We start from the raw sequence: 21426 nt of genomic DNA, 5'->3' as shown, positions 1-21426 counted from the left end.
AAGGAAAGAGAAGCATTTTTGAAAGATGCAGCACTTTTCTGTGCCTGGAAAACAGCACTTACACTCAGCAAGTGTTTACAAACGATTAAAGAATCTCAACAGAATGCCACTAAAAATCACCGGTTAATATTCATTAGGAAGACAAGAATCACTCAACTGTATCATGCTTGGAACAAACCTCTTGAGCTCCACTGGTCATAGCACTGCTCTTTTGCTTTGGAAGTACCTACCCTTTGAACAACCAATACTGCCATACTGTCTGCAGCAAATACAGTTCTTGTGGTATATTGCGCAAAAGGGACTCTAAAAAACACCATTTCCTGTTCTGCCTGCCTCTGATTACAACTGCAAGATCCTTGAAGTAGTGACCGTAAGATCTTGTGAGGCTGGAAAGCTAAACAAAGTGAATGTTGCAGTAAGTTGAAAGCATTTTTAACATAAGGAAAGGAAAAAGTAACGAGACCCCATGCGAGCCAGCTTTTTAAATACTGGAATATGCCAATTCATCATATTACTGAATTATTTTAACAGCATAACAGTAAGAAGTCCAGTAGGGTAACAAACATGGTATGCCAGCAACAAAGAAGACTGAAAGGCAAGAGTGATCAGGATCATGCCTTTTCCTGTTCTGGAGACTAAAGAGTACCACCATGCCAGAGCCAAAGGAAGGAAGGAGCGTCAGAAGTTTAGAAAGACGCCAAGAGAAAAGCACAAGACACATGAAACCTCTTAGTGCTATTTCAAATGCATTTCAGATCAATTCTAATTAGAATCATTCAGTAATAAACAGTAACAAACGTGATGAGAAAACTGTTATAAACAGTACCAACTGCCTTACAACAATTATTTTATGAGCGTATTACCCTACATGGCTCAAAACATATTAAGTCCATTATAAACAGTGTTGTGATGTGCTTTAATCATCAGAAGTAGTCCTGATGTAGATCTACAGTTCTAAGCATGGATCCAAAAGTGCCTAAAAGCTTCTTTTTTCAGCCCTACTTTTACTGTATGAGATAAGTCTTTATAATTTAGAAAGGAAACAGAACAGACCACACTATGAAAGAGAAGTATTGAAAAAAGCAGTTTATTCAGTTGGAGACTTCAGAGTGGAGAGCAGCTCATTAGAATACTGAGTTAATGCTTTGCTTTCACAGAAAGAAATACCGTTCATAGTCAAAGCCCAACGTACTGTCTAATCAAACACCTCTCTAAATTGTCCACAATCTCTCTGTCCCTGGAAAGAAGCTGTAAATAATAAACCGAAATCACATGGGTTTATTTGTTATAAAACCAAGAACCATGAATGGGACATAATTACCTAACAAGAATGGCATTTCACAGCACAGGTTAGGCCATTTTTCTGCTTGGTAGAACTTGCTGTAATGTAAGACTCTAAGATTCAAAGATTAGAAGGATTTACCGAGATACTAACTGAATCCCTTGCAGTCACTATGCAAAGAACAGCTTCCTTAGCTACCCGGATAACTATCTTCAAAACAACTCAAAGCTATCGGGTAGGTGATTTTACCTGTAAATCCAGGTTTGCAAGCACAATTGTAGCGATTAATGCCATCAATACAGTCCCCGTGAACGCATGGGTTACTTGCACAGTCATCAAAGTTATTTTCACAGTTCACTCCTGGAAAAGAAAGTTAGACGAATAAGGAGGCCAAATCTTACAAGGAAGACAACAAAACTATTTCCCAGAAAAAGCCAAATTAAGAATCCCACCTGCTTCAAAGTTACACGTGCACTGGTGCAACTTAAACAGTTGATGCAGAAGCACTGCGACACCAGGGAATGTCACCTGAGTCACTGGGTGCTGACTGAATATGACCCTAAACTTGTACTAAATGTTTAAACAAAAGAATAAACCGTTTTAAACACCATACCTAATTTTTTTACTGCATGCTTGAATTTTGGGAGTAAAGAGGAAGTAAATTCTTCCAAGACGAGTTGCAGTACCAGTAAGGGTTAGGCAATTCACACAAACACATCAAAATTCAGCAAGGAGAAGTAATGTGAAAATGATACTCTCATACCATAAGCTTATCTCTGTATGCAAATTTAGCACACACCAGAGCACACATAAGAAACAATTAAATGCTTGAATTCTGTTAGAATCCAATCCTTCCACCTGTGCTTTATGTACCTGAAGTGCCCAGCAAACAGTTGCATTGGTAGCCATTCACCAAATCAATGCAGCGCCCCTGATGGAGGCAAGGATTGCTGTGGCATTCATCTATCTGCTCACTGCATATGGCACCCATGTAGCCAGGATTGCATATACATGTGTACGAATCAATTCCATCTTGACATTCCCCATGGTGGCAAGGGTCAGGATCACAGTTGTTGATATTCTCCTCACACAGAAGGCCAGTAAAACCTAAGGAAAAATGATGAACAGGAGTAATTAAGAAGTCAACTGGTATGATGCTGCAGTGAATATAATGCAAATATAGAAAGAATCATATTAAGAATCAGCAAAGTGGCAGATAGCACAAAGGGTAACTGGGCATCTCAATGCTGCCCATTTTCCAGTCCTGGAAAACAACACTCTTCCACTGCTCACAGCATTACAGAACAACATCTTGCATGGAGAATCCTGGCATTGGAAGTGGTTACCTTCAGTTTATTCAGAACAGTAGCAATGAAAGGAAACATGTAAATCTCCATGAGAAATGTTTACTTGCATCAGTATAAACTACCTGAAGGCACTCTCCTGTCATTATTTCCTCTACACAATACCAGGGGGGGCTGACTTTTTTAGTATGAGAAATTAGTACAAAGATGCTGCAGAAACCTTCCCAAGGGAACTCCCTTGGCTCATGTCAAAGCTTCTGCAGCTCTGCTTATTAAAAAGTTTCCTGCCCCTCTCATTGGGAAACCTTTCAGTAACTCAAATCAAGCAAATTTATGAAAGACTGCATGCAACCTCTTCAGTTAGGAGCAATGAAACAAGCAGCAATTTGGCCTGTTTCATTCTGCTTCAGCTGGGAAACATCCTGAGCAACAGAGAAGGACAGAATCTATTCACCAGAAGGACTAAAACAATGGTTCAGGAAGCTCAGAGCAGCAAACAACTCCCTCAAGAGCCCTGTTTTCCATGATGGAGCAGATCTATATGAAACAGGGACAACTTAAAATAAACGGTTTTCAGAGATGAGGTTTTGGAGCAACAGCTCACACTGCCTTCCAGCAGCTGGAGATTAGGAAGGTGGAACTTCAAATTTCAAACGCCAGCTGGAGACTGATACAAACCAAGCTGCAGGGAATTTCAACAGCTGAAGAGTGATTCTCACCTGAGTATTATAAGTGGATAACAGGCTCCCATTTTTCATACAGGTTTGTGGTTATTTCTCTGGTCAAACATACCAGGTGACGGCTAACATTTCCAAGTTCTGCGAACGTATGCATGGATGAATGGGTGTGGAAGAAGGTGGGGAGAGGGAAGGGAAGCTAGTTAGAGAGATGGATATAAAAAGATGTTAGGAAGAAAAACAAACCGGTAAGAGGACGAACAGTGGCAAAAAAAAAAGAGGACAGAGGCAAAGAAAGAGGAAAGACCTAAGACAACTCAAGAAAAGAAAAGCCATGATCTACCACTGGGAAGGAGAAGTGGAATAATGCCAGAAGGGAAAGAAAAGACAAAAAGCAAGCAGTAAATAGAGCTATCTGTACAGCATTTGGCCAAACATTTTGCAGTTTTCAATCACTTCGGCAGCTGGCGATTACCATTCAGGGAACACACATCACTCATAATATGAGATTAATAGAGCAAGAACATACCCAAACATTATTTTCCAGTAACTGACCTGCCCCAATGATGAATTCCACATTTCAGTCTTACAGAAAGCTGTCAATATTAAATATAATAACTGGCATACATTCATTCAAAAAATTATTACCTTGCCTCCTATTGTAGCTCAACTGAACCACTTAAAGATCAGATGTATTTCTCAAGCTCTTAACTGAACATACCTTACTGAGATACGATTTCCCTCTCTCCAGACAAGAGTTAGACTAGAAGAAAACCACTGGAATATCGAACGTTAAGAATCCCTCAGATAGGAATGGAAAAAAGCCCTAGTACAGGGTCCCTCTTCCATTTTCAGCCAAAGTACCAATCAAGGATTTTATTAAGAGCTGCTGCTTCAGTAACATATATTTGGTTGCTTTCAGCCTGCTCCTTGAAAACGCTCCGTACATCATATGCCTTCATGGAAGTAGTAGTTTTCCCTCCTCATCTGGGAAACCTAGGATTTCTGTTCTGAGGTGGTTTCAGCAGTTTAGTGCCCAAATTCAGAACATGCTTTTCAAGGCACATCTCCCCACATTGTCCTCCACTACACGACCCAAAACCCTCCTAGGCCCGATAAGCTCTGTGCTCTTGGTGAATGAAAGCAATCAGACCACACGCTAGCTTCAGAAGGACTTTCTAAGATAGTTTCCAAGTTTGGAGAAGATTTGAGCTTTTTCTTCTTTTTGCAAGTAGTAATCAAAAGGAGAATTCTGACAACAATAATTACTCCTCTCGTGATTAGAACTACTGCATTCCCCTACTTCCAACAAATTCATTGTTTCTTCAGGCACTTTGGGGAAGGGGGAGAGGTTGTGTGTGAAGACTGGGGAGGAATTTTTAGGCTAATCTCTGCTATATTCTGTACAGTGCAGAATAAATTAGCCAAGTCGAATTTGCCTTAACAATTTGATTATTGGAATGAGTCAAAATGATAAAAATCACACATAAGTCTAGCCAACCCAACAGCACATTTCTGTGACAAAGGTAGCTCCAGGAATTGTTCAACCTCTTCCCTAATGGAAGAGCTAAAGCCAATGCATTCCATGCCTGAATCTGCATCGTGAGCAATGCATCAGGCACCGTTAGCTGAAAGCAACCAAAAGTTGTTCCTTACTGAGAATTAGAGTTCTGAACTGCTCTAAACTGCCCACACCCTCTTATTTGACCAGACGTAAAAATTAAAATAAAATATATCTACATCACTCCTAGAGGTCTGAAGATAAGAAAATCCCATAATTAAACCTGACGCTTCTAAATATGTAATTAACCAAGCAGTAAAGGAATTCAGTGCAGTCAAAAAAACCACCTCAGTTCCACCCACAGCTCTGTCAAAATTTCTGTATGACGCTTGACAAATCATTTTAACTACATTCTGGCAGGCAGCTACTGTGTGGTATATCTTCCAGTAGACACAATTTTTACTACATTTCAATCTTCCACTTTTGACATAAAACAGCCTGACGCAACAGAAATCAGAATACACAGTAGTACTGCTCTGTCCATCTCTTATTCTTCAACTGTATACTACATAATCCAACTTGGAAGAAAGGAAGACAAGCCACAGATAAAAGGCTTCACACTGCTGTTTTTCCACTTGTGGATTCCATAGTCAATACAGAAGAAGCTGTCACCTTCTGGGAAGTAAGAGATGGGGCTGAAAGAGGGGGGCCAGAACTCCCATCAATTGTGAACTTACTGCTGTCACAAGTGAAAGGCTTTCTGTACTTAAATGCTATTCTGTGCCACAAAGGAGTAGACAAAGCTTCGCAACAAACAAGCAGTATTTCAGAGGAAGAAAGAATGCTGACACTTCTTTGACCACCCCTTTATATATTTAGGTTACAGGCGATCTCCATTCCAGGGGCTCTGAACACAAGACTAACCTGTGGCGCACTGGCACTCATAGCCATTGGGATGGTCGATACATTTGGCTCCGTTGAGACATGGTGTGCTGGAGCAGTCATCTATATCAATCTGACACACGGCACCACTGAATCCTGAAAGGCAGAAAAAAAGATGAAAATCCAGAAGTAATATGAAGTAGTTAATCTAAACAGCTGCACTGTCAGGAATTATTTATTAGCAAATCCTCAAAACCATCCAAATATAAGCTCAGTAAATCTAAACTCAATTGCATCATTAAGCACACACACCACACCCTGGGTGGATTGGTTCCTCGTCCAAACTACCAGCCAAAACATCGTTTCTATACTCCAGGTCAAAGGAGCCACAGCTTGAAAGCTGAGATGGCCAAGTCAAACAGAAATAAAGCAGATGGAGCACAAGCGGTGTCCACCACTGGACAGTATGCCTGCCTATAAAACTGAGAGGCCACCAATAAAAACTTTCAAGTAATCAAAGCAAGTAACTTAAAATGAAACAATAACGCATACATCACTAGAGCTTTCAGACTAGAATTACTATAGCAGTGTGGAATGTGGTACAATACAGCACTGCATCTTTCAATACGCTTGTTGAAATAGTTAACGAACTATCAATAGGTTATGTCACATGATGCAGCTCCTTAGGCACTTCAAGGAAAAAAAAACCAAAAAACTGGAATGTTTCTTGGAGGAAGGAACCAAAGGAGGAGCCAGAACATCATTACTCAATAAGAAGAGATGCAGAGCAGGCTTTTGTCAAGTATATTCTGATCTCAAAACTTTTTGTCAGCCATCAGGAAGACAAGTGATGTTTACCCTATAACTAACATTGATCTCTCGGCTCAGCATTTGTCCTTCTTTTCTAAAGTGGAGACGCAATCCATCTCCTTCCTCATGTAAGCAACATAAGCTATACTGACGCAGAAGTGGCTTCTGCCTAAAAACCTCAGAAAAAGACAAAAAGCATGCAGAGGCTCTGATTTTTAAAATGTATTTAGAATTACTCATCTATATCTCACTGTGATATCCACAATAACAGAAGTTCTTGCTGCCAACTACCCTTTTAAGGTGAGGTGTCCAACTGTATGTTTCTCAGCACTTACATCCAGTTACAGGCACAATCCTACTGCAACCAATACATGTCTATTCTTATTTACCGGTGATTGCAAATCACTCATTCAAACAGATGCTGCACTAAGACAACAGAAACTCACAAGAAATATACTACCCGCAATCTCTCTCTGGTTATCTATGCAGTTCTTGGTAAGGTGAAGCAGGAAAAGCTTCCAGAAATAAGCACTTACCAGGAGGACAGACACAGAGGAAGCGGTTGACTTTATCAAGACAATCTCCATTGTTCACACAGGGATTACTTAGACACTCATCAATATCTTCTTCACAGTGAACACCTTTAAAACCTGTTTAAAAAAAAAGAAGTAAGAAGAGGTGACTGAAGGCCTTAGAAAGTGCCCTTAAGAGTATAACCGCCTCTTATACCGGCACTGAAAGTCTAAGCCTAGGTTCACTGCAAGTTGCAGTTTGGACAGAACCTACGAGGTAAGAACATACACCAGAGGTTGAAAACGGATGCTGAATGTGTATTTTTCACAGTTGCTGAACATGCTCACTTAAGCAGCGGTAACAGGACAAGTTTGTGCTGAATTCACATCTAATGTTTTCTTCCACTTGATGAGAAGGGGTTATGTTTTAACACTTGGGAAGATACCAATATATTTGGGTATGCATCAATAGAAGGTAAAAGGTAAAGAAACAAACACAGCAGATAGCTAAAAAGTCTTGAGCTAAAATTAATGACAGAGTAAAAGAAAAACATTAAGAAGGGTGACTAGAATTCCACCTTCCAAAACAGATTAGATATTAATAAAAACTCATTCTAGTTTTCATGGTATCGGCTGATCACCTGCAGGGGTCACAATTCTTTCATTATACTTTATAAGACTGTGCAACTGGCAACTTGCAGCCTTTTCTTTTTCTACCACTTTCTATCAGAAATCAAAATGGCAGACTACATAGGTCATTGGTATGCTGGACATGTAAATTTTACAAGCACGATTTCAATCAACTAACGTTTTTACAGTTACTTCCTCAGGTTAATGGGAGCTTGCATCATTTGGGATATTTTAAGCAGAGAAAAAACCCAAGCATTATTATCCAGAATCATCATATACATGTCTCAAAACACACTCTTTTAAAATTTGCACCTGCTTTGCTTTCACAAAGTTTCTGCACATGCACTTTACCGGGTATAGTAACAAATATGTTCACGTATACTCCAGCTCAGAACGCTAACTTCCTTTGCTGATGTAGAGATTGGTTTCTTTCTCAGTCCTCTAATTGCTTTCTCCCTCCCCCACACAAATGCCAAGTCCTCCTGGCTGGTGCCGCCACAGGAAGCTCTCTCTTACTGTTTCATTTAGCCTCACCTCTTTGCAATTTTGTGTTCCACCTCAGCAGAGCTGGCAACCCTCCCTGTGCTCTGCCTGCTGAATTCTTCCTTTGCTGGAAGCTCCGTCTTTGTCAGAAACTCCCCTCACCTGGCATACAGAGACACGTGAATCCTCCAATTTTATCCAGGCAGGTGGCATCGTTTTGGCATGGATTCGAATGGCATTCATTGATGTCCATTTCGCAGCGAGGTCCTGTGTAGCCCTTCAAACACTCACAGTGGAAAGAGCCTTCTGTGTTTACACATTTCCCAGCATGTTCACATGGATTGCTGTTTGCTGCAAGAAAAATGTATACATGAGTGTGTCAAAATCTCTCCTCGGAGCAGGAAAGCCACAGCATTCTTTATTAGTCATGGTCTTTTCCAGTGGTCATTCCTTTCTGGCAAGTAATACTGGGGAAAAACTGTTCATCCTTCTGGGGAAAGGCTACTGTGATTGAAGAAAACATGCGGCAGTTACTTGCCTGTAAGAGGCAAAAAAAAAAGACTGCCGTCATTACCAATGGACCAAAGGAGCAACTCTCGTCCGTATTACTAATGACAGTTCTTAAGAGAAGAGTATCAACTAGCAGGGATTAGAGAATTAATGATGCTTTTAAGGCCTTATCTTTAGATCATCTTTCACATTTACTTCACTCCTGAGGCTGACAAGATGCCGCCTCAGCCACAAAACAACCAAACTAGTCCTTCGTGTGTTTTCGAAAAGGAACAGCACTCTTGTCCAAGGCAGACTGAGGAATGAAATTCAAAGAAGAGCTTCTTTCCAACACTTCCATGAGTGCTGGTTAGGTATTACCTTCATGCATCACACTCCAGAAACGTAAACTAGCACTCACAAAATTATAAGCAAGTCTGAGAGAGTCCAGCCAATCCCCAAAACAACACAACAGCATGATATCAGAGAACTACAGCTTTAAAAGCCCACGTGGTCACTGGTCTCACAAGGCACTCAAAAGATCCAGCCATATTCTGGCTGTCAAACACCCCTGATATACTTCTACCAAGGCAGGAGCTGCAACAGCTGCCACACAAACTGCAGTACTTTTGTTGTACGCTGCAGTTCTAAGGATCAGCTTAATTATCGCAACTATTTGCGTGCACTCCTCACACAATGCTAAAGCCTTCTTGCACAATGAAGAATGGTTCAGCGTCTTGCTGCTTTTCATAGTCCAGAGGCTAACAGTTCAAACATGGACAGCTATTTTGACTCAGCCCTTTGCCCCAAGTCTCACACAAGATTTAAAACTCATCTAAAGACACTGAAATGGAAGGGGGAAAGCAGGAAAGGAGTGTGCTTATGTTGAGAAGCTATGACAAAATGTGTATTCTTGCCCCTCTTGTTAGTTCATAAAGCAAACGACCCAACTCCCTGTTCATGTACTCACAAATAGCAAATAGAAACTCACCCATTGCACATTCGTCCACATCCTCAGTGCAGTCTGCTCCCTTATGGCCTTGAGGACAGGTGCAGATATAGTGTCCATTCACAGGATTGGTATCACACAGAGCACCCTTCTGGCATGGATTGCTAACGCATGCATCATCCAAGTGGCACAGAAGACCTAGAGAAGCATCCAAGAGTTTATTCCAAAAAGTGAGATATAGCAGTCAGACTGTATGTTACACAATCAAACCCTCTGTCCTGATATGTCAAATAGAGACTCCCACAGCCAGAAGCTTGAGCAGTATCTTATAGGCTTCAACCTATAGACTACCACAGGGATTTCACCACACACTTATAAAACGTTGTATTTAAATGTAGATTCTGTGACTTCAGAGGTGTCTCCAGCACTTCTGGAGCAGTACAATGGCTTACCATTACCAAAATCTCCTCCTTAGAGCAATTAACTAACTCTTCCCTCTAACGAGCATGATGATATTTCTGACAGCTGAAAACACAGGTGCACACAAAGCTCACTTTCTTAATTCAGATATGCTGATCACTTGTATTTCCAGGTCATAGTTAGGAGACCTGCACATTTTTACCTACCATACAACAGCAAATTTTCCACTATACCAGTAAGGGCATCCTCACTCATGCAAAAATATCTAAATTTGCCTTCTAGACTTTTAAGTACAATTATCGTAAGTGGCACAGAGCAAGTCACCCTCATGCATAACTTCTCAGGCAAATACAGGTCCTGCTAAGCGCTAGAAAAAGATCTGCTTTCCTTGCAATCTAAACTGTAGTAAGTTTGTCTTCCAGCCTAATACAAATACTTCTTTGTCCCAAGGTACAGAGGTTTTAAAAGGTCTTTGCTCGTGGACAGCACGTTTCCTTTTGTTCTTCCTGGTTTGGTCACAAAATGCGTAAAATAAACACACCACTTCAAGCAAATGCATAAACTTCAGGAAGTATCTTCTATTAAGTGCCAGACCTACACAAGTTTTCTGCCCTTACCTGCCTTTCCTTCTGGACAAATGCATGAAAAAGAAGCCACTCGATCAATGCAAGTAGATCCATTAGCACAGGAGGCAGTGAAGCAATCATCAATGTTCTTACTACAGTCATCCCCACTCCAACCATTGACACAGACACAGGCATAGCCTCCATTGTGGTTGGTGCAGGTACCTCCATTCTGACAAGCGTTGGGCTGGAGCTGACATTCATCAACATCTTCAGTGCAAAACTGGCCTGATGCACAGAAAGAAACAAGTTTAATAAAAGTTCAGACACTTAGACACAAGAAAATTCTTGAACAGACAACATAACCAAGGGAAACACTATAGTCCAACTTGATTGCCACTTCTTATTTCTAGGACATTCAAGCCTGAGAACTTCCAACAACACTGTCTTCAAATTCGGCAAAGACAACTAGCATCCCTAAACGACCCCAAAGTAGGAGCTGAACTGCAAATAACTTTAAAAAGGCATAGCGTGAGAACCAGCAGGCAGCCTGCAGTACATGAAGATACGTTTGCGAGGATGTGAGAAGCAGAAAGAATGAAGGTCTGCCTGCAGAGCAGCCAGAGAGACTAAGAAGAAAGAAGATAGCCTCACAAGAAAATCTTGGCCAAAGCAGTGTAAACAGGCCAGCAGCAAAGTAACTCTTGTCAGGAGAACTTAATTCTTTCCTATATAATTATGCAATGAATATTACTTCATGAGGAAGAATAGAATTCTTGAGACTCTTCTACCTAAAATACTCATTTTCCTTCCCCCAGGTATTTCCACAGACAACCACAAATAGTTGGGGTTTTCTTGGTTGTTGGTTGTTTTTTGGGTTTTGTTTGTTTGGGTTTTATTTTTTCAGAGACAAAATAAATACTCTAATAAAATGCTTTAATGACTGAAGATATTGGAAGGAAGAAAACAAATGTACACTGTTTCAGGGAGTTTTAACGAAAAGGACCACTGGACCACTAAGTATGAAATCAGTTTCAAGTGATACTGAATTTCACAGTCACATCTATAGGAAGCTTTGCAATTCACATTTACTGAAGTATTTATCCAAATCCATCTTGCTTTGACATCAAGATCTGGAGAACCTACCACTTGCATCAATATTCTGTTTCAACACTTATTCATCTTCACAATCAAAGTCGCATGGTTTACTTTTAACCTGAAATTGTTTAAGCTTAAGTTTCAAGTCATTCATTCTTATTTTGAGTTTCTTGAACAGATAACACCTAATGGCTAAGCACCAGCTAATTTCTTCCCAGGCTGGCGTATGGGTGCACATGTGCAACCATGGAGTACTGGTCATAGTCCACAATCTTCTTTTTGATAAACTACTTCTCCCCTTTCTGTTACGTTAAGAACTCTCTAGCACTGAAAGCTTGCTTTTTTTTTTAAACTTCCTTATAACTTGTTTTTACCACCCTTCCTAAAATGTTGATACAATGTATGTAGCATCAAAAGATCGCCTTTTATCAGAGAATAAGATTAGATTTGTTTGATGTGACCTTTTTTTCCCCCCCTCCAGCTGACTTCATCACCTCCCTCACTAGCTTGCAGCAGCTTCCCATTATTTGGGTCAAGACTCTTAAGTAACAGCGTTGCTACTACCAAGGTACCCCATTTGTCATCTCCAGCTACTGTATCAGCTGCACACTTACATTTGCCTGGAATTCCCCCCATATTAAGAAATTCAAGAGCGGGCCACAGATCTTCCGTGCCAATTTGCCTGGGCTCCAGTTTACTCAGGTTTGCCAATTTAAAAATACTTATTAGATGTTGCTTAACAGTCACCTTGTTTATTAATGGCCCAGAAATTATGATGCAAGCACACATACACACCCTCCTCCAATACACAGAGCTGAAACATTTATTGTTGGCAGGAATGTAAAAATGTTCAGTCTTAACCATCTCCATCCACTGTACCCAAACCACAATTCCTTTTGTTTTCAAAGTACTTAAACAAATCTTAGCCTTTGGTCCTGTGAGCTCTGGATTTTTTTTCCCTTAGTGGCAAAGGAATAAAATTATTTAAAAAAAAAAAATTGCACAACTGACTGTTCTATGCATGCGTTCCTCCAGCAAGACTACTTCAAAACAAGGATTTTATCACTTGAAAAAACATAATAAAATTTTAACAGTAATAATAATTACAATAGAGTTTTAAGAATTAATCCTTACCTCCCAGTTTACTTAGTAAAACAGTTGGGGGGAAATCTAATGCTTCATATTGTTATCTACAAAACATAGCTGTCAACGTTATGAAAAAACAAAACCATGCATTTGTCATAACAGAAGTCATTTATTCATTAGCTTTCAATATTAGCTTATCAGTAACCAAACTGAAAAGAGTCAGTTATCTCAGACTCGTTCCTAGTAGTCGTGCGTATCTCGCAACTCAACACAATTGACTTCCTCTTAAAAAAAAATAATCAAGACGTTATTTGCTTATTATAAAAGTGATTTTCCTTCTTTTCTTGGAGGAGGCCCAACCCAGATCAAAGAACATACTCTCTGACAAACACTCATCCGTAACATAATCATTTTGCAGAAGCGTTCTTGCAGCATTTACATCCCCCTTTTGACTGCAGCCAATTTAAACTCGGTATCACTAAAGTGTGAACAGCTTTCAGCGCTGAAGTTGCCACACCACTCTGGCTTGTTATGCCTCTCTCAAAATCATTTGCCTTGTGATTGGCTGAATAGAACTCCTGAAATATAACGCTTTTCGGGGGTTTTTTGGTGGATTGGGGGTGGGGGGGGTGTGCACGCCTGTTTGTGGTTTGGTTTTTGTTTTGGGTTTTTTTAAGCAAAGATGGGCAAACTACTCCGTCATATAAACTCTCTGGGTTTGTTTATAACTTCCCATTTCAAGTATCACTAGTAATATCAACACTTAGGATTTTTTTTAATTTTTTTTTTTCTTAGCACTTATTCTCCACTTCTAGAAAGGACAGGTCCAAGTGACATCACTGATGTCCTTGCAATAACCCTATGTCCTAGGTTATTCCATATTTCCGCAGCCCTAAACTGAAACAAACTTTTTAAAGGTATATCAATGTCTCCACAAGAGGAAAAAAAAGCAGAGCTTAAACTTCTTCAAGCAATTCAACTGTATTTCAAGAACATACGTTTGTGCTCCTTAAATTTGACCTTCACTTAGCTTCTCAGATTTCTAATGCTCCTTTTGCAGCTACCAGATCACAATCATATTTGTGTTTAATTATGAACATGAATCAAACAGAGCTCCATTTTAATGCAGTTTGTTTTAAAAACAAAGGAAATTCAACTTAATATATGAGGGGTGTAAATGAGCAATTAACTATTGCATTTTACTATTGAGTATTTTAATGAAAAAAACTTGTTCTTTATTGAAGTTATAATTGAAATCCAGACTCAACTTCTGGGCAAAAATATACAAATCAAAAGCAACATAAAGCAAGCAGAGCATATCAATCTAACTACATTAATAAGTACTCAGTCTCATCACCATCAGGCAATGTAAGTGTAATAGTTTTTGAAAGATTTTGGAACTATGTTTTAAAATACTACAAGTCCTAGACTAAAGTCCAAGGCGCTCACATTTCTTAACCGGAACTGGTGAATTGGCAAGAATGCAAAGCAACTTCAAGTTCACTGAAGATGCTTGAGCCTTTATTGCTGAAGTGAGGCTTGAGTGGCTTGGAAATGCATTCTGTAGCCCAAAGTCTTCAAAAGAGAGAAATAAAGGTTTTGTAGATGGGGTGGTTTGGTGGGGTTTGGGTGTTTTAGATACCCTATGGTGGCTTATACAGTGGTTTTGACTCTTTAGGTGTTAACAACATGGGATTAATGGTCAATATCGTAATTCTTCAACACAGGTTCTTGGAGGGGGGTTTTGTTTGGGATTTTTTTGTTGCCGTTGTTTGGTTGGTTGAGGTTTTTTTTTTGTTTGTTTTGTTGTCCCCCGTCCCCCCCAGAAACCAGCACACACATTTGTAAAGGGCTTTTAAGACTGCCCTCCCTCAAAGCAGCAGCATCACTTAATTCCTAGTGGGACTGAAGGATGGCCACAACCTCTCATTCTCCTGAACGGACTGATCTGCCCTCAGTAGAGACTTCAACTCCTTGTGCAAATGAGAGAAATAGATGAATATTTTGGGCAGGTGCTGCAGAGAAAAGATTTGATGCTTCTGTTGTTAGCGACCTAGGTCTTCAATGTAGTGTCTGTCCTGGGAGCTTCCTGAATGACTTTTTCACAGCAAAGACAGAATTCTCTTTCAGTGTTGGACATAAAACAGGATTTAATTCTAAAACTTCTCAGTGAATATTCTGCACAAGACTTCTCTCTGCCAGGTTAGTTAAGTAGATTTAAATCAAATGAGACAAAAGATCTCTGAAACAGTTTACTTAAGGGATACTGCTTTGACTCAATTGTAACTGAACCAAGTATATTTATTTGTAGCCGTGTACTGGGTAAGCTTGTTTTCTGCTTGTTAAGAGTTTTAGGAAGAATCAAGTCTTTCTTTCACAGAGCTGAAATTCAACTTCCATGGGCAAACTCCATTATGAATTGTACAGTGCAATACACATCTTCATAACCATAGTGCTTCCGAATACCACAACAACTTCAGCTAAATGTTAATTCAATTAGCTGCAAGTTTCTGTAGGTATTTCTTCTCTTGTGCTCTTGCTAGTTTCAATTACATTTCTAAAAGAAACATAGTAAATATAGGGTGAACTAGCGAAGGCAAGCACAAATACACTGACTGTACAATATTTTAATGAAAATGTAGAAACATACATATAAAAGACAACAAGATAGGAAACACAAATTACTCCAAGAAGCTAATAAAAGCCTAACCTGACCTTGATATTTGCAGAGCCTGGGAAATCAGCAAAACGCCAACTCAGGTTCTAAGTGACCTTGTACAAAGTAAACAGCTAGTCCATGTGGTATTTCAAAATTGAAAACTAGAAGTAGAAAAAGGGAACAGCCTTCAACTCTTAGCACTTTTTGCCCACTATGAAACTAAGTTACTTCCTGCATATTTCCCCTCAGAAAAGCCATATGGAGTAAGACAGACATGTTTGCCGCTTTGATTGCTCCCCTTTTCAGACCAGCAGGAACTGGACAGGAACTCCAGGAGCTTCTCTTTAGGCAGACACAGGATGCAGTGGTTCAAGGCCCCTCAGATAGTTGTACCAGATTTCATTGATGAGAAACAGCCAGCCCCTTCTCCTAGAAGTCTTTATGTTAAAAAGAAGATAAAGCCTGATTTATAAAGGTAAGGCAGATTGCACATAAAATTAGTACAATCCTACACTGAAAAAGTAGAGCATTAGCTTGAGCAAATAAGAAACCAAAACAGTCACGCTGGGAAGCCACAACAGACACCTCCAAAAGCTGATCCTACCGAACCATACAGACTTTGCATAAACCCCAATTCCAACTGCACTGATTCTGCAGATGAATGCAGGACCTTCAGTCAGTCCAGAGGTCTTTGTCTTTGGCAGAGCAGGCTTTCCATAAAGGAGAAAGTTTTCTTGGCCTCTTAACAGCTCTCCAGCAGGAAAGACTGCTGATGCACAGCTGGATTACCAGAGGCTAAAGCTCCTGAGAAGAGATCTCACATGCAGTTTAAGCACTATAAACATTTAGTAGGACAAAGGATGCAAATACCATCCTGTGACTTGAAAAAAATCAGTTCCTTGAAAACTGAGCTGGGAGGAGACAGCAATGTCCATTTTTCTCAAAAACACAATCACAACAGCACTGGACTCAGACTGAACTGGAAGTCAGAGTATCTTAAAAGTTTAGTGATACTGGCAGGGAAAGATAATCCAGCGAGAATCACAAACTGGTCCTCAAGGCCCTAAGAGACTCGCTGGAAGAGGAGTATCAAGTTTCAAGCAGCTCTTATGCCCCCATCCTCTCAGTACCTCACCAGAAGTTTGTCACTTATCTCAGACTAGCACTCCAGTACACAGGGAAGAACTCACTAGCTCTCTTGAAAGGGCTATCTGGGAAGCTATAAACCAGATCTAGACAGAAATTCTCTGAAAGAGTAATTTAATTCACAAAGCATTCCAAAGATTATTGTATGTTTTTTGAATACAATCAGTGTAGCTAAAGAAAGCACGGCACATTAGAACTGTTTACATTTTTTCTCCAAGTTTCAAAGGACTACTAAGTGAGAAGGTGAACAGCATCTTATCAAGACTCAAGAATGGGCTAAGAGATAAGAAACAGTATTTATATAAATGACTGAATCTAATTGTGGCAGAAGGTTAGCGGTGCCACTCCGCAAGGGACCATACAGTTTCTTCCCCTCTCTAACCAGCTGTGTGTATATTCAGGATGCCGGCTGGTAGACCACATCTGGCTGGGGAAGGACATTTCTCTGTCCAGTTTGTTCTTCTAACACAAGGAAAACGTCTGCATTGACAGCGTAACCCAACATACGTTGGTCAGTCAGGTCAAAGCTCAGTTTCCTCAAGTTGCTGTGTGAGTCTCCTCAGCAAATGGAAAGTAAAGGAAAGATTGCATGGAACCATCAGACCTTCTAGTAAGGTGGTGTTTATGAAAACTACTTTAGCTCCCATGTTTTTGAATTGGGCATTTGTAAAAACATTCAATTAATCTTTAACCCACAGAATTATCCATACTCCTTGAAAAAACTAAGTTACTATTAATGAATACATACAGGCATTGAAGCATTTAATTAATAGCCTGGAAGGAGATGAACAGTAGGCAGTGATATCTTTAACAATATAGTATTTGTATTATCCAAGAGGAAACCAGGGTATTTCAGACAGATTCAACCAAGCGAGGTTGCTGGGCAGCGCAACAGCAGGCAAGGCTTGATGCACAAACGCCAATAAAATACGAAGGCAAACAGACTTGTTGCAGAAGGTTTGGGTTAGGCACTCCTTGAGGAAAGACTTCAGCTTCCCTGGAAGAGTTCAGTGGGGACCTCTGCTAAATCACAGCTTTAATCAACAAAATAAACATCGCTGACAAGACATTTGACTACAAGGAAGAGTAACTAATGCAAACAGTTGTTGTGTAATAGCAATGGCAAAGCCTCAGCCTGGAATACATTTTGCAGTATTGAAGCTACCACCTCTGAATAAAGACACTGAAAAGGCGTAGAGTTTAGAGTCCGACAGACCGATGGAGAGAAGAATTTTGTAAGAGACTTACAGAGCAACTGTTACCCACAAAGGGAGAAAGACAGATTATAAAAAGTACAATACAACAGTTATTGCAGGGAAGATACAGCGCGTGGCAAAATATACAAAAGAAAATATTTGATCATTTATAGAATTGTTTTATCGACACAAGGTATCTCAAAGCAAAGAACTTCAAACTTCTCTGAAAGAGACAACACCTTTATACAGACAAGAATGTCCAGAGCAATAAACAGGTAATACTGAAAGGAATTTCAAGTGTGATGTCCAGATCACATGCAAATTCCAGACCCTCCAGTAAAGCCATCTCCGCAGCTCCCTGCAGGCAATCTGATGAATATAACTGCTGCTTTCAGCTCCAAGGATGGCTTCAGGCACACACAGAATTCAAAGGACTACACTGTTTACATCTGCAAGAAGTGCCCCCAGTTGCATGTGTGTTTAGTAAAGGTCTTCCCTGCTTAAGTATTACAGTAGTTTCCCCTGAAGAAAGGACTGAAGCCAAATATTTTTTCCATTGCAGGAGTTTTCTAAAGAAGTGAGAGGCATCACAGCCCTCAAAAAAAGTACTCCTTCCCTAGGATCTCACAGCATCTTTCTCCCATTTGAAATACGGAACTACAGAGCAGCAAAGCAGTAGCAGCTATTCCCAAGCCTCAGGTGTTGGGTTTTTGGTTTTGTTTTTAACAGATCTACTCTATCTTGGGCAATGTCAAACGCCATCCAAGATATCATAAAATTTAAGAGCTTAGTATAGAATTTGAACAATTGAAGATTAATCTACAATTGTTGTGAGCAAACATCTGTGTTTACTTTAAGCTAACATGGTGGAGAAAAGAGTTTAATTTCATAACCACACTGGGAAGCATGTAGTGGAACTAATGGGCTTTTACAAGGGATTTTACAGCCCCCAAATACAAAACTCTGGGCTTTAAGAGACTTACGCGCGCCCTGATCCATTAAATGCTGCCCTAAATCACTCCCCACAAACTTACTGGGTAGAGAGGGCAGTCCTGACAGTGCTCTTCAGAGGCAGTAATACAAATGAACAGAACAAAATTCATTAAAAATTATTAGTGATGCACTAACAACAGACTGGCTTAATATGCGGTGGTAGGTGAAATCCCTGGGGACAGCAGCAGGACAGAGAAGCAACCAAAAGGAAATACACAGCACCAAGCTACTCTCCATTTTGCCCTTCTCTTTACCTCCTCTGGAAAATCCAGTGAATCAAGGAAATACCTAACAAGTAAAAAGATCTGCAAGGCAAAAATGTAACAGTTGGAGCCAAACCTTACAATAAAAGCTTCATATTCTCAAGCTATCTCAGCAATGCATCTTTAGTAATTATCCAAAGACAAATCACCTCATTCTCAGTACAAGGGGCAGAAACTGCCAGAAACAAGTCAGCTGCAGATAAAACAACTGTTACCTATTAGCCTGATCTCACAGCACACATCCACCAACCCAGCCTCACCAGAGTGGTCTAGCCTATTTTGTTTTAGTGCCAAACACATGCAAGATGTACTGAAAACTTAAAGACAGCTCCACATGAGATTATTTGGCACATTTGATTGCAAAGAGTATCTCCTGGCCTGGAAAGTCACCAAAGGCACAAGGGGAAGAGGCAGCACCGTGGCCTAAATTGGATGCTGTCATTGGATCAGTTCAGCTTTTAACACCTCAGGTGTTTTATTACAGCTACCCCCTAACCAAGGCTTGCTGTTGGGAAATGGAAAGCAGCACAAAACAAATGGGAGGTTGTGGTAGGTGTTCCAGAATCCATACAGGATAAAGAACTAACTAATGGTGTAACTTCCAATGCCTGTGAAGTCAATCTGCTCTGCACAACACTGGAATCAAGTACCACAAGAGAAACAAACAACATCCAGGATAAAGTTTGTTTATGTCTGATGCTTCAAATCATTTGTACACTCAAGCTTGGAGCTGCCAGGTCTGGAGCCTGCCACATGCTTCCTTGCTCCCTTTGTATCTGCCAGTTGAAACATGAAGGAAGAATCATAATCCCTCTCGGCCTCTTTCAGAGAGCTGTCTCTTGGAGATACTACTGTAGTGACAGCAAATCAACAGCCAACTTGCCAACTTTGGCGTAGATGGATCTCAGCCAGCACCAACGAGGCTACTATGCTTTTTAATACAGTCTGGAAAGGCACCAGAAAGTCAACCATTGCTACACCACCGGGAGAGACGACTGCACTTCTCACAGGAGTCTGACCCAGTCTCCCTGTGCTAATACAAAGGTTAAGACTGCTCTGTGCATGTTATCTATCTGCATACCAACCAGAATCAGAAAAGAGCGCAACCCCAACAGCGCTCTCTGGCAGGTAATAATCAGTACTCTATAGAATGTAGCAAGGATGTATATACCATCATTTAGGAGACTGGCATGTTCAACATTTATGATGCCATGTCATCTAGTGTCAAGAGTTAGTTCCTCTACATTTCAAGCCTCTAAGTATTCCAGCAAGGCAGTATTTTTTGAACACTAAGTTAGCATGACTTGTTACTGTATACTTTGTGATACACAAGCTGAGGAAAGTGGTATTTGGCAAAGTAAGTTTTAAAAAACAAAATACCAGAGCATACGATCTTACATAAAAATGTTAAACATTAGCCTTTTGATGTTTATCCTCCCTTCTTAGCAAAGAAAAGTCTCGTCTGCCCAGAGTTTAAGGCTGGGATTTTCAAAGAAAAGCAAGGTAGGGAGCAAATATTACTCTAATTAAATAGGAATCGAACCCTTAACTCCCCTCTTTGAGAATTCCTGCCTAAAGCTCTGCAGAAAAAGTAACCCTTGTGCTAGTGTTTAAAAGCATATGACCAAGCTAACAGCTATTTTAATTAAAAAGCACGGTCCTGCTGCCTGAAGAGCTTTTCTGCTCAAGACAAACATTTGCTTCTTAAGCTACCTCCCAATGCTGGAGTTATTTGGTGGAGTCAGCTGTTAGCACACTGTGCTTCCCTTGAGACAAAGGTCTCCTAGATTTTAAAACATACAGTTCACTGGAGCCCCCTTTTCAGGGGAAAACAAAGCCTAAATAAATACAACTGCCATGGGAGTCTCGCCTTCCCAGCCACAGGGGTAGAAATAATGAAAGGAGGCAAGCAGGCCAAGCCTGCAACTGAAGTGCTATAATGTAGGTCTTCTAAAACCCACTTGAGCATGGACATAGTGTGTCCCCCAAACCCAGAGACTCATCCCACAACTCCTGATGCAGCACTTAAGTCCTTTGCATGGTTTGCTCCTGAACTCAATGGAGGATACAAATCTTAATCTCTGCTGTGCGCCACTCCCGAAAGGTGATTTGCGCCAAACAAATTCATTATGATCCTCTGAAACACTGCAAACTTCCCACAGCGAAGTAGGAGTCCTTCTCAGCCAAGAAAAACAAAAGCATTTTATATTGTTAATCACTTTAGTATCCGAATTCTCAAGTCATCTTTCTTAACACAAAGCTGCGTAGGTTAGATCAACAGAGTAAACAGGTGCATTTTAAACAAAGTCTTGTTTCTTTGTATGAATTGTAGTCTGGAACGACTGAGCAGCCTTTAAATCCTCAGATGGTTTCACCATGTCCTGTGGAAGGACACCCTAGCCTTCCACGTGACTTTACAGCCCTGGACTGCCATCACTTCCTCTGAGACCACTCTGTGAATTTTAATTCCTGATCCCAGACAA

General features: G+C 40.4%; 1 protein-coding gene across 1 annotated transcript in view; it reads right to left on the bottom strand.

Annotated features, from left to right (window-relative positions):
- The window catches only part of NOTCH2 (notch 2), a 96526-nt gene that overhangs the window by 31976 nt on the left and 43124 nt on the right, over window positions 1–21426 (bottom strand). Inside the window, exons 6-12 of the mRNA XM_009320694.1 lie at window positions 10557–10790; window positions 9562–9717; window positions 8244–8432; window positions 6993–7106; window positions 5689–5802; window positions 2156–2389; window positions 1532–1642 (exon numbers count right to left, since the gene is read on the bottom strand). Of these exons, the coding sequence (XP_009318969.1) occupies window positions 1532–1642; window positions 2156–2389; window positions 5689–5802; window positions 6993–7106; window positions 8244–8432; window positions 9562–9717; window positions 10557–10790 (1152 nt within the window). The remainder of the gene's footprint in view (window positions 1–1531; window positions 1643–2155; window positions 2390–5688; window positions 5803–6992; window positions 7107–8243; window positions 8433–9561; window positions 9718–10556; window positions 10791–21426) is intronic.

Source organism: Pygoscelis adeliae, unplaced genomic scaffold, assembly GCF_000699105.1.
Source record: "Pygoscelis adeliae isolate BGI_AS28 unplaced genomic scaffold, ASM69910v1 Scaffold402, whole genome shotgun sequence".
Classification (NCBI taxonomy): Eukaryota; Metazoa; Chordata; class Aves; order Sphenisciformes; family Spheniscidae; genus Pygoscelis; species Pygoscelis adeliae.
Note: the sequence above shows the minus strand (reverse complement) of the source record. Positions and strands in the feature narration are given on the sequence as shown.